General features: G+C 42.4%; 1 protein-coding gene across 1 annotated transcript in view; it reads right to left on the bottom strand.

Annotated features, from left to right (window-relative positions):
• Positions 1-16,941, bottom strand: part of C7H17orf75 (chromosome 7 C17orf75 homolog) — a 181,184-nt gene that overhangs the window by 67,551 nt on the left and 96,692 nt on the right. The window contains exon 4 of the mRNA XM_069199950.1: positions 16,694-16,834. Within this exon, the coding sequence (XP_069056051.1) occupies positions 16,694-16,834 (141 nt within the window). The remainder of the gene's footprint in view (positions 1-16,693; positions 16,835-16,941) is intronic.

Here is a 16,941-nt window from a genome sequence, read left to right as displayed (position 1 = left end):
GCTCACCCGGCAAGCTCAATCAAACAAGCACATAACTCACCATCCTTTCAATTTTCCCACTCTGCACTTTCACCCACACCCTAATTTATATGGCACATTACTGACCCTGGAGTCACTCCTCTAACCCTACTCTCACATCGCTCACCATGCTCTCAGATAGGCATGTCCATCACTTACACAGCTCGTCCTTTACTCACATGGGCACGCCCCTCATCCTGCACTTACACCACGCAAACAGGCGCATCACTTACCCTGGAGTCACACTACTCATCCTGACCTACTTCTTCTCATCCGCATGCACACAGACACACTTCTTGAGCTACACTCACACAGGCATTCTGTTCACCCTGCCTGCACATAGGCAGAATAATCTGCTCACCATGCACTCACCAGTCACTCTCACGGCCCACCCTTCACTCTTGCCACTCACTTTGCACTCAGACACAGGCACACCACTCACTCTATTTACACTGCTCACAGCACCCTGAACTCACTTCTCTCACTCTGCACACACTCCTTTCACCCGAAACTCACAAGGGCCCTTCTCTCACACTGCATTCATGCAGCTCACGCTACACTCACATTAGCACATTATTTGCTCTGCACTCGCACTGGAACATCTCACCTTTGCTATTCAACATCTACATGATATCATTAAAAGAATTGATCAATGATTTTCAACTCACATGCTACAACTATGCAGATGACACAAATACCACTTAAACTGGAATGCCCCAAACCCATTGAAATGTTCAATTCTTCAGTTGCCTCAGAGCCGTTGATCACTGGATGGCTTGGAGCCATCTCAAACTAAATGCTTCCAAAAGGGAAATACTCACATGTGATGACTGGAAAAATGATGATCCACTGTGCGCCTGGCCTGACGATCTCTGACCATATCCTCAAGTATCCAAGGAAGTTAAAAACCTTGGAATTACCATGGACTCCAAGTTAACAATGAATGCCCAAGTGGACAAATTAGCACAAACAAGCTTCATCACCTTGAAGACTCTGTGACGCATCTTCCTCTGCCTCAGATTTCCACACAAGGTGCAGGCTACTGTCTCTCTTGTACTATCCAAAATGGATTATGCCAATGGCCTCTACCATGGATCATCTCCAGCTATTATGAAAAAACTACAATGTATTCAGAACTCTGCTGCCAGGCTACTATTACATGTAAAGCCACAAGCCCACATCTCCCCTGCCTTGAGAGTATTACACTGGTTACCCGTTGACAGAAGATCCACCTTCAAGCTTCTCTGTATCACCCACAAAGCTATAAATGGAACAGGACCGCTTTTTATCAGAAACAAAATAACCAAATACTTTCAACAAAGAAACCTCCGCTCAAGATTGGCACCCCGCCTTAGAATACCACCATACAAGAAGAACACAATAGGTGGTATATCCTTCCCCGTTCAAGCAGCCAAACTATGGAATTCATTACCCCCAAATATAAGATCCACGTATAACTATCTTGTCTTTAGAAGACTACTCAAGAGTTGCAGACTGCATATGCCTGTGTTGATAAATATTTTTAATCTGATTATGTGTGTATTCTAGATGTCTAGTTCTTTAGGAAATATGTATCGCTACTATGTCATAACAATAAATTATACACATACTCTTTAAACCTGTTTAACAAATGTATATTTACTCATGGTTTTGTGTGTGTATGTATATATGTGTATGTTATTCTGTGCTTAACATGTTCATAGGTCATTGCATAGCTCCTACATAAGTTTTTATATTAGATACTTATGAATCCCTGTTCTTGTTTGTATATCACACTGATCACATGTTTTATTATCATAAGCATTTCACTATTCAAAAATTGAGGAAAGATAAATGTTAGAAAACTACACTTATTAATTAACTTCAAGTATTACAAATCTTTAAAGTCTGTGTTTATACAATACTAGTTTTCTTCTCATATTATTATACCCATTATTATATTCCTTGAACATATATTCCCTTACTATGTATTTACTTATCTATTTATTACTCTAGTCCAGTGGTTCTCAATCTTTTGACTTATGTGGACCCCCACTTTAGCATTCATGAACGTGGGGACCCCCCCACTGAATCATTATTGGAATCCGCCCCGCCCGCACTGAGTCATTTCTGAAAGCTTGAGACCTAATTTTTTTATAATATTTCATTTACTAAGCAGTCGCAGACCCCGAGGAGGCTTCGCGGACCCCCAGGACAGGTTGGGAACCACGTCTAGTCCTACTGTACTAGAGAACAATTAAAAATAGTTAAAATCTATAAAATTCAAAATTATAAAGTAAAAAAAATAATAATGGATAAATATATAAAAGAAAAATTATAATAAAAATAATGATAAAGTATATATATATATATATCATGCTATATTAATATATAATAATAATAAAAATAATTTAAACTTACTCTCCTGTAAGCTTTACTTTGTCTACCCATCACCCAACGTCCTGTCTCTATCAATCTATCCTCCATCCCCACCATGTCTCATCCCAAACCCATTCTACTACTTTGATCTCCAAAATAACCCTGCCTAAACTCTTCCCTCCTCTTCCGCATATAGCTCACCCCAAACCTCAGTTTACTCCCATGATCTCCCAAACAACCCAACTAAATTCTCCCTCATTAATCTTACCTTTGACTCATTGAAATCCCCTCCTGCTACTACGATCTCCCTAACCCTTTCCACAGACTCTTCCCTCCTCCATCTCTCCTTTACTCATCCCAAGCCTCATCCTATTACTATAAACTCCTAATTAACATTTTTGGATTATTCCTTCCTCTATCCCTGCATTACTCTAGTCAGTCCAACTAACAAATTCACATATCCTCTGCTCAAGTTAACTCATAATATTAACAATACTGTACTCATATTTCCCTATACTAATCCATCACTAATTCCTCTTGGGTTCTAGAGTAGTGTGCTACTTGCCGAAAAGTGCTTCGACGCCTCGTGTAAATACTATTACAATTACACTGTACTCACTCACGCCATTTACCATCATACAGCACTTACACGCGCACACCTATTACACTAGACATATACAAAAATTACACAACTCATGAATATACACATATTTCTACAAAGCCACCCACAGAATACCTGCTCTTTATGTAGTCCTAGATGCCTACTTAATTCCATCTGCAACAGCCGGTCTGTTGCAAGAGGGGAGGGAGGACTGATGATGTGGGATGGCATGAGGAGAGAGACTAGGCTGAGGCTTTGGGGTATGGTGCTGCACTGAGAATCGTGTGACACCTTCAGCCAGTCCTGGGTTTTTATTCACCACAATGCTTCATTCCAGAACATGTTTGAATGTTTGACATTGTTCAGTATTCCGTTCAACATTTGATCTTTTTGCACTTGTCACCATAAGTGGGAAGGATATGCCCAGATGTGGGTGCCTTGTTCACTATGCTACCGGTTTCAAGCTAGCCTGGCTGATGAGGGATGATACCCTGAAACTGGTCCCATTATGCTTGTTTCCGTTTCAGGGAGGACCTGGCCTGGCCTGGCCGTTCGGGCTGGACTGTTCCCATGGGAAGCAGGGTCAAGACTGATTTGCATATTTGCTAGGTCCAAACTGGAATGACATGGCAGGCAAAAAACAATGGATTTATGCCCAGATCTGTGACTGGGGGTGAATGTTTGACATTGTTCAGCATTCCGCCCATTTCCTGTTCTTCTTACATTGCCCTAATAAAACTATGCACTAGGTGAAGGAATGAAGTGCAATAGTTAATCTAAGCAAATTGAAGGGTATACCCAAAGTTGACAATTTAGACCACCATATAGGTCTGTGAACTAGGTCAAACATCAGTGAAAGTCAATAAATGTGGTGTATACCACTTGATGTCTATTCATAACATATACACCCACAACACCACAATATTGTCCATTACAAAGCGGTTCTATTGTGATGATACGTGCCTCTTTTCCCACAATTCCAAATAGTCCAATACTTCAAATATGAAAACCTTCGCTATGACATCAAGGAAGGCAATTTGTCTATAGTTCCCTGGCACTGTTTGGTTTCCTTTTTCATAAAGAGCAGCAATAATACTGCCTTGCCAAAACTTTGGAATTTGGCCAGTAACTTAACACTTTGCAAACAGAAGCCTCAAGAGTTTCACCCATGTATTAGAGATATGCTTTGGAACAGTAATCAGGATCTTATCGGGACCCACAACAGCATATGGTCTTGCTTTTCTTATATAACCCAATACTTGGTCATAATTAGGAAGACTAATCTCAAAGCTTGGTGCAGAATTAACCTTTAAAGGACAAAAACACAATTTTGCATTGTAAAGGTTTGAAATATAGTCCATCTATACTTGTGCTGGAATTGGATTTCCAAGTATTCCACTTAAACTGCAATTTCAAGCTACTATATGCCAAAATTATCTACTGTTGTTTTCCTGGGCAGCACTGAAAAATTGGTACCAGTTCATATCCCACTCTTTTCCTCTGAGCGGGTTGTTTCATATTGTGTTTTCTCCTTAAATATCTAATTGTTTGCAGACAAACTGATAAAAATACAAGAAACTGTGAATCAGTTTACTTATTTCCTTTACCAGATGGACTTCCACTTCCTTTTGAGATGTATTAAAAACAGGAGTTTTCATTTGACTAACTTTCATATGTTGCACCAAATCTAATGCCAGTGATTGAAGTTACAAAACTGCATCATGAGATGATAGATCAGATGAAGAAACAGCAAAAGAAGAGACTAAATTAATAAAACACATGGCGTTTTGAAGAGTCCAGCAAAGTCTCCTATTCTTTGTATGAATATCAATTATACCATTATCAGTTTCCAACGACCAGTCATTTGTATTTTTTGTGGGAAGGGCGATTATTGTCTGCAAGAGGGCATGATCACTATGGGTCACACTGATAATCTTAATAATTTCTAAGACACGGTCAAAAACTAAGTAAGTAGTTATCACATAATCAATAATCAAGGAACTTGTTGGACCATAGAGAGTAGCCATGGCTGGGAGACTTCCTTCCACTAAGAATTATTGCACCTATTGACTTCATTTTGCCCAAAAGGAAACAGCCCCGTTTGTCTGCCCCACAATTACTGGGAACTGGGGCTCAGGAATATCCCAACGTTCTTCCAATTGGGGATTTCCATAATCTTGTATGGCTTTGTTAGAAACCTGAACATTTATGTCCCCAGTTATTGTGGCCCAAAACGTCTTCCCTATAACCATGTTTGAATGTATAAACTCAAATGTATTTACAAGGATGTCATCAAATTGTGAAACTGGAGGGATATAAATATTAAATAAAAGTAGAGAATAGCCCCTAGATTTTCCTACTAAAAATACATTAAACCTCAGACATAAATGATAGCTTTGATGACAAGGGATTATATGACTAGTCCAATTAAAGGTCTGTAGACAGGAGAATGTCAATGTCCCTTAAGCACGATTGCAACTGGCATGAGAGGCTGGGCAGTGGAATACATAACACAAGGTCACCACAAAGTCAGTAATAGCCCAGGTTTCATGGAGACCGATTATTGAAGGATTTTGAGAACTCAAGAAATGTTATTTTATATTATACAGCCTGGCCATGTTCCAAGAGAATAGAGTTACTTTGTTATTAAATAGAATAGAGCTCCTGATTTCGACATTTATCAACATTTAATCCCCCAGGATACCATTACCAAAAATGGTGAGCTTCAATTGCAGAGGCACTATCTTTTGATCAAGCGATTTTATCGTTCTGTTAGATGCACAAACTTCCACCACTAATGAATGTGCTAACGCTGGGAGAACCTATGGACTGTTGCAAGAAATTTCCTTTCACTGATTAGGAACATCCACAGCCAAATCAACAATTTTCATTAACTCTTTCCCTTGCATGGGGATTTTTTAAAAGCCTTTTACTGGAAATACATCATAACCATTTTTCTGAAGAAATAAGCACTCTACTATAAGATGAATCATTTTAACAGGGAAGAGCACTCTATGAATTTCCTTTGACGTAAGGCATTTTAAATGAATTAAATATATGTAACAATTTCAAAATATTGGCTCTAGTCAAAGGTCCCATTGCTCCTGGGAACAAAGAACGAAACTCGATAATAAGAGAAGAGTCATCCGTATTATTTATAGGACTTGGTACAGGGCCTAAATGATGAAGCCATACAACCTTGAAAAACATCACAGCTGACAGATCTTCATATCCTCAAACATATATAAAAATTATAGATAACGGATTCAAAGTACCACCAGTGTGGTCTTTTGTAGGGTTTGTTCTTGCAGAAACTGCTGGCACCACCAGCCCTTCTATCACAGAAGACATGCTAGGTCCTTCAGGGTAAAAAGCCTCACTAACAAAAAATGTATTAATGTTTTCAGAAAAACTATCATATTCTTCAGGAATAAACTTGATCTGTCTCCCTCTCCTGCATTTAAAGGCCCTTTTGCTTAGACACAAATAGAGAAAGAGGGATTTGGGGTGTGGGAGATGAACATGGAATAAACTAGTACATCTCTGTGAACAACTGTGACAGAATATTATGGAAATAGTAGGTTCTGAAGAGAATAAATGTCATTGTTGTGCGGTTTCTTCTTTTTAGCACACTTTCTCAATAGTGGTTCTCCAGCTTGGACTGCTACATTTCTCTACCCTTTCCTGTTCTCCATCACAGTCGAAGGTAGAGAGCTCCTTGAAGATCTTAGAGAGTTAGAAAGGAGCCCCTTAAACTGACCCACCTGAACATCATCATTTGTTATGGCAATAAGAATAGCAGATGGGAATTCCAGTACATGGTCTGAATTAATTGTCATTTTCACCAATAATTTCAAAATAGATGCCAGAATGCCCTAAACAGCATGAAGAGCTTCGGTGAAAGTCTCCTGGCGGATAAATGCTCCAGTTTCAGAGCAAGTCTGGCCAATGTCTTTCTGGGCATCAGAGTGTTTTCCAGGGCCTTCGGTACCTCCTGAACTTCCTTCCCTCTAGGAACTTGTGATTGAAGTCCATATCAATATCGGGGTGGGGTGTATTTGAGTACCATTTGATTCAAGTGCGCGACATCCACAGTTTTCTTGCACACTCATCTTATTATAGCCTCACTATCCTCCTTCAAGAATTTAGAGAAAGAAGAGATGAAAACTGCTGTTGATTCCCAATGACTTATTGAGGGACTCTGCTACTGAAGATTATTCTCTATGGGGGTTGTCTCCTCAGAAGTTGTTGTTAACTGCTTTCCACCTCCAAGAAGTGGAAAAAAAGAAGGAATCTGCAGTAGGTTGTGTAGGGCACCAATGTGCAATAACATGCTTAGGGCCAAATACGAACTTTTAGGGATGATTGAGGCTAGAGTTGGTCAAAGCACTATATTACTGGTATAAGGTTTTCTAACAGTCATCTTGGTACTTAGTTGTTTTTATAATACACTTAAAATTTTACAAAGGAGAGAAAAACAGGTTTATAGTCCTCCTCGTAGTAGGCAACATAATTAACGCTACCTCATAGCCTTTCTGGTGTTAAAATAGAGAAAAATTATAATTGCTCTAATCAAACACATATAGGGGTCATTACGACCCTGGCGGTTGACGGAGAAGTGGCGGTATTACCGCCAACAGGCTGGCGGTAAAAATTTTGGAATTATGACCATGGCGGTTACCGCCATGGTCATCTGCCACTTCTCCGATCAGACCGCCATGGCGGAGACGACCGCTGGGCTGGAGACTTGGGTCTCCAGCCCGGCGGCCATCCCAAGACCGCCGGCGGTATCATGACCCATCTTACCGCCATGGATTTCATGGGGTTTGGAACCGCCATGAAATCCATGGCAGTGAGCACGATCAGTGCCAGGAAATTCATTCCCTGGCACTGATAGGGGTCTCCGCCACCCCCCCAACCCCAAGTCCGTCCCCAACACCCCCAACCCCCTGCCACCCCGCAAAGGTGGCAGGACCCCCCTCCCCACCCCTACCCCCGACATCACAACACAGACACACCAACACACATTCCCGCACACACACGAACAAACATGCCAACAGACACACACAGTCATAAACACACACCCTCATTCAGACATACACGCACACATCCATACAGACATACATACAGGCAGACACGCACACATTTCCATTCACACTACACCCCCGCATGCATACACGCACTCACACACCCCCTCTACATACTCACACGCACACCCCCACGCACCCACACATCACACATCACCCCCCCACCCCCCTCCCTAACGGACGATCAACTTACCTTGTCCGTTGATCTTCCGGGAGGGGACGGGATCCATGGGGGCTGCTCCACCACCAGCACACCATCAACAGAACACCGCCACGCCGAATCACAGAACGTGATTGGGTGAGCGGTGTTCTGTTGACGTGGCGGTGGAGGTGGAGCAACCCCCACTTCCCTGCCACCCGCCAGTATGGCTGCTGGCGACTCTCCATCCGGAAAAGGACGGAGGGCTGCCAGCAGTCATAATACGCCGAGCGGAAAACCGCCACCACTGGCGGTCTTCAGCATGGCGGTCCCTCGGCGGTCTTGTGAAAAGACCGCCGAGGTCGAAATTACCCCCATAGTGTCCACGGATATAATGTCCATAGACTGCAGTTCTGGGGGGACTATAAACAAAGCAGTCAGGTAAACAACGGTTCACGGCTTCCGAGCCCTCCGGATTCTTCACTGGTATACATGCCCCTCAAAACTTTGACTGACTCCCACTCAAATACACTCCACCCAGGAGGCCACAAACCGCACTGTAGGCTGCATTCTCACTGGAAAAGATACTCTTAGTCAAAACCCCCTCTATTCATCCTGTCCCTTCTTGCACCCCACCCGCCATGCTGGGCCCTCCGCCACCCTCACTGCTAAGCTTTCACTGGCAGCATTATGGTAGGCTGCGAGGAGAAATGTTGTAAGGACACAAAGTTCTGTACAGGCAGTGGGCACTTCTGCCAGTCTGGCAGGAGAAGAGACAGCAAGAAACCAGTGGCGCACAAGCACACTCCGGAGGTCTCTGCAGGCAGGCACTCAGCTGAAATGCTTCAGTACAAACACGTCAGCACAAACGCTGGGGGAGGAGCGGAAAACATTCTCTCATGAGCTAACAACCTACTTTCTCGATGCCACACATCTTCCTCCTTAAAATAAAATGATAACAATAAGCAGTAAAACCCCAATAAGCAAAATGACCCTTGAAAACAAACTAAACAGCGCTACTCTGCCTGCAACTTCTAACATAGCTACTCTTAAAGACAAGCATTGGCAAAGCCAATACCTCTTGCCTATGTAAGAGCTACTGGCTTTGCCAATGTCTTTTAGCCATTTTGTACAGCATCATGGCTGCTTTTTACCATGGCCCAAGATTAGTGGCGTGGCATAGAGTGGCGTAGAGTACAGTGGAGTAGAGTAGTGTGGCACAGAGTGGAGTGGCATAGAGTAACATGGAGTCACGTAGAGTAGAGTGACAAAGTAGAGCAGAGTGGAGTAGCATGGATTGGATTATAGCAGAGTGGTGCGGAGCAGAGTGGATGGAGTGGTGTAGAATGAAGTGCAAGAGTAGAGTGGAGTTGTGTAAAGTGGTGTGGACTAGACTGCAGTGGGGTTGAGTGGCAGGTTGTAGAGTGGAGTGGCATATAGCCGTGAAGAGTGGCATAGAGTGGTATGAAGTTGAGTGGCATGGCATGGCATATTGTGGCATGGAGTGGCAAAGAATGGCTCTGATTAACACAGAGTGGTGTAGAGTAGCATGGAGTACAGTGGCCTAGAGTGGAATAGAGTGGCACAGGGTAGAGTGGTGTAAAGTGGAGTGGCGCAGAGTGGATAACCGTAGAGTAGAGTGCATGCCATAGAGTGCCATAAAGTGGAGTGTTGTAGAGCAGAGCAGTGTAGAGTGGCATAGAGTGGAGAGGCGTGGAGTGGCTTAGAGTGGCATGGTGTAGTGAATCCTAGTTTGTTTTAATGGGTTAACAGGAGTTAGCTTAGCCTCTGGCTTGCAGACTCGTGCCCCCGTCACCTAGTGACTTTTAACCTACTTAGCTTGCTCTGTCTTAGCCCATTTAATTAGTTAATTCATCTAAGATGGCTGTCTTGTTTATAGTTAGGCTACTTGTTATGCTTTGCATCATCAGTGCCACCGCACAAAGGCGTCAAGATCAAGCGACAAAGACAAACAGTAGGTGTTCACACTTAGGGATTTTCCCTCTCTATACTTTCGAGGGATTTGTTTATAATAATTGCCGTCCCAAGCATGTCTGTTATCTATTGTTTGGGAACACACCTACGTCAGGGGTCCTGGTAGATCTGTATAAATACATAGCACTTTAGACAGATAATCAGAGGGATTCCCACCAGAGGGCATCGCCACCATCGATGCTGCACGTCGTCTTGACGCTGACCCAGTCTTCGTGTCCCTGTGGAGTCTGAGATAGAGACCTCATTCCAAGGTAACGAGGGTTGGGGGCTCCTCTCATGGACATGGCATTGGCAGATTAGGTTTAGCAAATTCAGCTCTCCTTTAGGGTATTAGGGCATATTACACCTCTTATGTCTTTTACATGCATTGCAAGATGGTGGGGGTCCTTGTAATAATGACTCTCGTCTTCACAATTCTTTTTCTTGCACTATTCATTATCCTAATCATTGCAGCCCATGCAATATATCGCAAATTGCAGTTGGGTTAAATAAAAACTATAGAACCTTTACTGCATCTTTGACATTGCCTGTGTTTGTATGAGACATGATATATCTGTGAGAAAGGGGTAATCTCCGTTTAACCACAACACTCTCTGAGATGTCTTATTCTCGAGTCCATGCGTAAAGGCTGCCACAAATCACCTTTTACTATTGTGTTTCTGGTGAGGTGCTGCTAGTGAGCCGGTAAGGTTGGGACAACAGTTGCGACTTGTTGCAGGATAGGCATAGTCGCCTACAAACAAAAGTACTGTCATCCTCGAACCAGCAGTCTTGCCTAGAGCAAGAGTCCAAACTACGACAATGGAGTCACACACAGTGGCATAGATTAGAGTGGGATAAAGAAGAGTAAAGTGAAGTGCATGAAGTGGTTACAGTGGAGAGTCAAAGAGTAGAGTGCTGTACAATGGAGTGGCATGGAGTAGAGTACAGTGGAGTGGCACTGCGAGGTGTAGAGTGGCCTAGAGTAGAATGGAGCAGCATATAGTGGGGTGGAGTAGAATGGCAGAGTAAAGCGACACAGAGTGGAGTGGCATAGAGTAAAGTGCAGTGGCATAGAGTAAAGAGGAGTTGCAAAAGTGAAGCACGTAGAGTAAAGCAGTGTGGCGCAGAGTGGAGTGGCATGGCGTGGAATCGAGTGTCAAAGTAGAGTGGCGTTGAGTAGAGTGGCGTAGAGTAGAGTAGAGTGGCGTAGAGTAGAGTAGAGTAGAGTAGAGTAGAGTAGAGTGGCCTGGCAGAGTGGCCTGGCAGAGTGGCCTGGCAGAGTGGCCTGGCAGAGTGGCCTGGCAGAGTGGCCTGGCAGAGTGGCCTGGCAGAGTGGCACATAGCAGAGAAGCATAAAGTTGAGAAGAGTGGCATAGGCTGGCATGACAGTGTGACGTGACAGAGTGGTGTGGAGCGGGGAAGAGTGGAGTGCCACAGAGCAGAGTGGCTTAGAGTAGAGTGGAGTGGCATGGAGTACAGTGGCACAGAGTGAAATGGAGTGGCATAGTGTAGAGTGGTATAGAGTGGAATACCACAGAGTAGAGTACAGTACAGTGGTGTGGCATAGAGTGGATTGGTGTAGAATACTACTATTGTGGGTTTAACAAACAAGGAATCAAACTGAAAATCAAGCAAAGGTATGAGGCATAAAGAGGATGAATGGATGAAGGCAAGAAAAGCATATAGCAGCAAGCATCATGAAGGTGTAAATTTGTTTTACGTGTGGCATTTATACAGTATAATGACTTAACCAAACCTATATAAAATGTAATTGTTTTTATTTGTATGACAAAGCCAAAAGATGCAGGTGCAGATAAACAATTGGAAAAATGCACCTGAAAACAGAATGAATGGAGAAAGCAGCAAGAAAACTGGAAATAGAGGAAGCCTCTTCAAATGCGTACCTAAGTCACAGTGTGATCAGCGGATGAACACCAATTAAGCAGAATCAATCTATGCTTTGTGCATGTTCCACAGAAAGAAACGGATGTGATGCCCAGCACGCGGCTGGTCACTTGGAGGCAGCAAAGAAGAATGACAATGAAGCCAACAAAAGGTAAGCAGAGGGCCGGCTTCAATCCTCTTATTGTAAACATACCCTTCACAAACTAGACTGCATGTAGCATATGTGCTGTTGCAGGCAAGACCTAAAAAACAGGTCAACTATACATCAACTATTCATAATAGAAGTGAAACCTACTGCAGGACAACTTATCCAGATCACATGGCAAATTCCTGTAATCTTTCAGGGAAGACATTTTTTACGTGCACTCAGCCTCACTCCCAAATTTTCCTTACTTACATGACTACTAAAGCCTAACTCAGCACAATTGAGAACAATAACAGAATCACTAAGGAATGAAGTAGATTCAACATTGAAATACACATTGCTACTACCTGAGCAATCTTCAACTTATGCCTCTCTTACACCCTCTTTCTGAGCAATTATATTGTTCTTGTTCTGTCTGCAGACAGACACCTTGTTCATGGTCTACATTTTAACACCTTCCACTACCACTGCTCTCTTGAAAACCTGCACAGTTGGAGGAACAGATCATTCTAAGGATCCCTTGCTACTGTTGCTAGCTTTTGTAATGCTTACTATCTGACCAACGTAGATTTGTCCCTTAGTAGGAAAAGTTCTAGACCTATCTATATTACGTTTCATCCTTTATTTCACATCCTGCATGTGTGCATGAGCCTCTGTGAGGTCTATCACTCCTTTCATACCACTAGGTTTCCTCAACCACCACAGAAATAATCTTGAACCTGGCACACATTCACCCAAAAGTTAGTAAGAAGTACAATTAGCGGAGGAGTGAACCGTAGTGCGATATTTTAAAAGCATGGATTGTAAGTTCTTCTTTCAACTCACAATAGCATGCCAATTGCAGGGTCTCTTCAATTACCCTGTTAAACTTCTTGACCGCTGGCCTCTGGCAGACAGATCAAAATTCTCTTATGTGCAAAATCAACATGATTTAGATAATCTTTAAATCAAACAATAAAGAACTGAGGCACATTATCTGATACCAAACGCTCAGGAATACCTTCTTGAGAGAAAACATCAACCAAAAATTCAATAATAGAGCTGCACTATCCGGTCATCAGGCCATTTGGAAAAATATTTAATGAAAACAATTCCAAAAGCCTCTTTTTGAGGAAAGACTGCATAAGGACCAATTATATCAATGCCTACTTCCTCCAAGGGTATTTTGAAACAGAAACAGATGACAAATCCATTCTACATGCGTTTGTGAATTTATCACTGTTCATACATGGACAACAACAGCAAGCCCATCCATCAATGATCATCCATAGATGGCCACCAGTACAATTCCCTAGCACACCTTTTAGTAGCTGACATGCCTAGATTCCCATCATGGTATAGGGCAATAATTCCCTTCCCCAAATTAATCGAGGGAACAATCTTATCGCCCTGCATCACAATTCCATTCATGACACACAATTCATCCTTTACTTTGTGCAACACATCAAATCTACATTCAACTTCTGTTTACTAACCATCCCAATTTGCAAACATCTAGTACCTTCTTATGACTTAAAGCAGAAGACATTGTTTACACCCAAACACTCTTGAATATCACTTTGATTATACCAAATTCCAGTCCTCTGGTATCATCAATGGTAAAAAGCTACCTCACATTGGCCTCATACACAGCAGAGCATCCGGGACCCTACAGGTATCCTTAACATGCAGTCTGCAAGCACATTCCTTGATCCTGACACATATTCAATTATAAAACAGGAACCCCATAATTTGTTGGCCATTCTGGCAAGTACTGAAGTTAAATTCTTATCCCCACCAGGGTATAATATGTTTAGCAATGGTTTGTGATTTGTCCTAATGGTAAAAGTCATCCCCCAAACAAACATTCTATAATGTTCTAAAGCCCAAGTACAAACTAGCAACTCCTCAATAACTGAGTAATTAAGTTCAGCGTTCATCAAGGTTTTGGACCCAAAAGCAAATCACCCATTCTTTCTTCCCATCCTCATGCATAAGGACTTCACTAATCCCTACATCACTTGCAACCACAGATTATGCACTATTTCACTACTATGAAAGGCTTCAAGCATGGTACACTGCCTACATCATTCTTAAGTAAAGCAAAAGCTTTCTCTTGATCATACCCAGTTCAAAGTTTTCTTAACTGAGCCATTTTACAAGCATAGTTCTCTACAAACTTCAAATAGTTCAGTTAATTCAAGAAAAAAGGCTAGCTGTTCTCTGGTTAGAGGCGCTAGAGCATCCCGAATAGCCTCGATATGATTGTCTTAGGAGTAATTCCATCAGCTAATATACATTGGTCTAAATACACCACCTTTCTGCAAGCAAAGCAACAATTGCCTCTTCTAAGGGTCACACCTTTCATTTATAAAGCTCCCAAAGCCTACTTCCAGGATGCCACACCTTTGTTTATCTATGATGCATAATGCCAGCACTTAAAACTATATGGATCCTGCATTGTTGCGTGCCTGTGATAGCCTAAATGTGCTGAAGATGTTATTAGTTTTATATGTTACGGTATTAGTTTTGTAAAATGCACAGCTGCCCTGAGAATAGGGCTTCCCTGCGCTAATCCCAAAATTAAGCAACCCAGGAGAGCAACTGCAAAAAGGGCAAGGTGCAAAGAAACCCTTGGAGCATTCAGGAAGAAAACTGCCTGATCGTCAATGCTATCCTGAAGGACATATGATTTTGGATGTTCCTAGTAGCAAGGGGAAGATAATTTCAAAGACATGGAGCTTTAACACAGAACGAGCAACCACCTGTTCGTACCCTCTTATACCAGGAAACAATAGCCAACTTAAAATTGCCTGACTGCAAAGGTCGGGAAGGTTGGTATAGGGTCAGCATACCAGTCAAGATAGGCACCCCCGGCAGAATACGATTTTATGAGTAGTGCACAAGGCTTTAAACTGCGTATGCTTCTCCACCAGTAATCAATGCAATTTATGAAGCAAGCCAGAAGCTGAACAAAACTTTGGAAGAGAAAACAGCAGCCTGGCTGCAGAACTTTGGACATGCTGGAGTCTACAGATTACTGATTTACTAGCTCTTAGGTATAAGATGTTACAATAGTCCAGACGGACACCAGGATAAAAAAAAAATCCAAGAATGGGTTAAAGACTTCGCAAGAGTCCAAAGTACATACCTGCCACTGCTTTTGCCTATGCTTCAAAGGTTAGGTTACTGCCCACCCTTACCCCCAAGGTTTTTGACTGTAGTCTTGGGTAATGGGGGAGACCCAAAGGAAGGGGGCCACCAGTGGTTGTCCCAAAGAAGGGGATCTATTCCTGATCCCATGATTTTTGTTTTGTTTGCATTTAGACATAGGCAGATGGCGTCCATCCACTCTGCCACTGCAATCATACCTCCACAAAATAAGGCCAGGTCAGACTCAGAATTGTCGGAGAAAGAAAGTGCAAGCTCGGTTTCATCAGCATAAGACACCAGCCTGAGACCCAAGGCTTTCACCACCTGTGCCAGAAGTTGAATACACATGTTGAACAAAGTCGGGCTTAGTGGAGATCCCTGAGGCACACCATGGCGCAGAGTATACATTTCAGAACTATACAGGGGAACAATGACATGAAAGTACAGCTCAGCAAGTAACAAAGCAAACCAGACCACAGCAGATCCTCCTATGCCAATCCCCTTTAATCGCTGAAATAAGATTTTAAGTGACACCATGTCTAACATGGCACTTAAGTCAAGCAAAATCAGGGCAGCGGGCCTACCCTCATCTAGAGTGCCTTGTAGATGCTCTGATCCAATCTAACAGTAAGATTCACATCTCCTTTGTGCGGGATGCAATCAGCTTGCATTTTCTTGACAATACCAGGAAGGCAGGATGATGCCAGATATACATATATATTTTGAATTGTTTAACTTCTGATCAACAGTCTTCAAGAAATTAAAAAAAGGCTGTCTCTAGTATTTTAAATGAAGATTAAAGTCTGTGTAACAATCAATTTTAAACTCTAAACTAAGCTCAGTATTAGTGGGCAGATACCAAAAAATTATAACAACCAGTCATTTTGAATCTGTGAATACTGGCATTGAGTTTTGACTCCGGGGGAAAATATGTCTCCAAACACTATGCTTACTATAAAGTTGGAATTTCATGGCACCAGTTCCAGAACATGTCAAATGAGAATTTGTCACGTTCATTGCCACAAAGCACCTTCTGATTTCAATTTAGACAGAGCTCCTAAATCTGGTGCTTCAATATTTGTCAGCTAGTAAGGGTCAGGGTTCTACAAGGGAGTCCGGACCCTTACCAGTGATCTAGGCTATTTGTAGACCACCTGAGATTCTTTCACCATACCTTACACAAATGTCCGTCAGGCTCACTACAGTTTCTTGCAATTGGGAACTAGATAAGCTGATATTGACGACAGCGAGGGCTAAGAAACAGCATACCATTGTGGACTAATTTAGGGTTTTTATAGTTTATTCCCTCTAAATGTTCTTGTAAAGGATATAGTTCAAGTCCTTTCTCTGAACCTCCCAGGAAACAGATAACATATTCAGGAAAGTTGATGCTTGCATCCATCATTTCCTTCTGAAGTGGTTTTGGTTGTTGAAGAAGACAGTAATAGCAGCCAAAGGCACTTTCGGGTATGCTGTAAGAAAAGAAAAAGTATAAATGTAAAAATCACTATTTTCACTCAATCAGCACCTTTATACAATCTCGACGTCTTAGCCACTGTACCAAGCAAGCACAAAAAAT

Source organism: Pleurodeles waltl, chromosome 7, assembly GCF_031143425.1.
Source record: "Pleurodeles waltl isolate 20211129_DDA chromosome 7, aPleWal1.hap1.20221129, whole genome shotgun sequence".
NCBI classification, from domain to species: Eukaryota; Metazoa; Chordata; class Amphibia; order Caudata; family Salamandridae; genus Pleurodeles; species Pleurodeles waltl.
The sequence above is the reverse complement of the archived record's forward strand: the minus strand, read 5'-3'. Positions and strand labels throughout refer to the sequence as shown.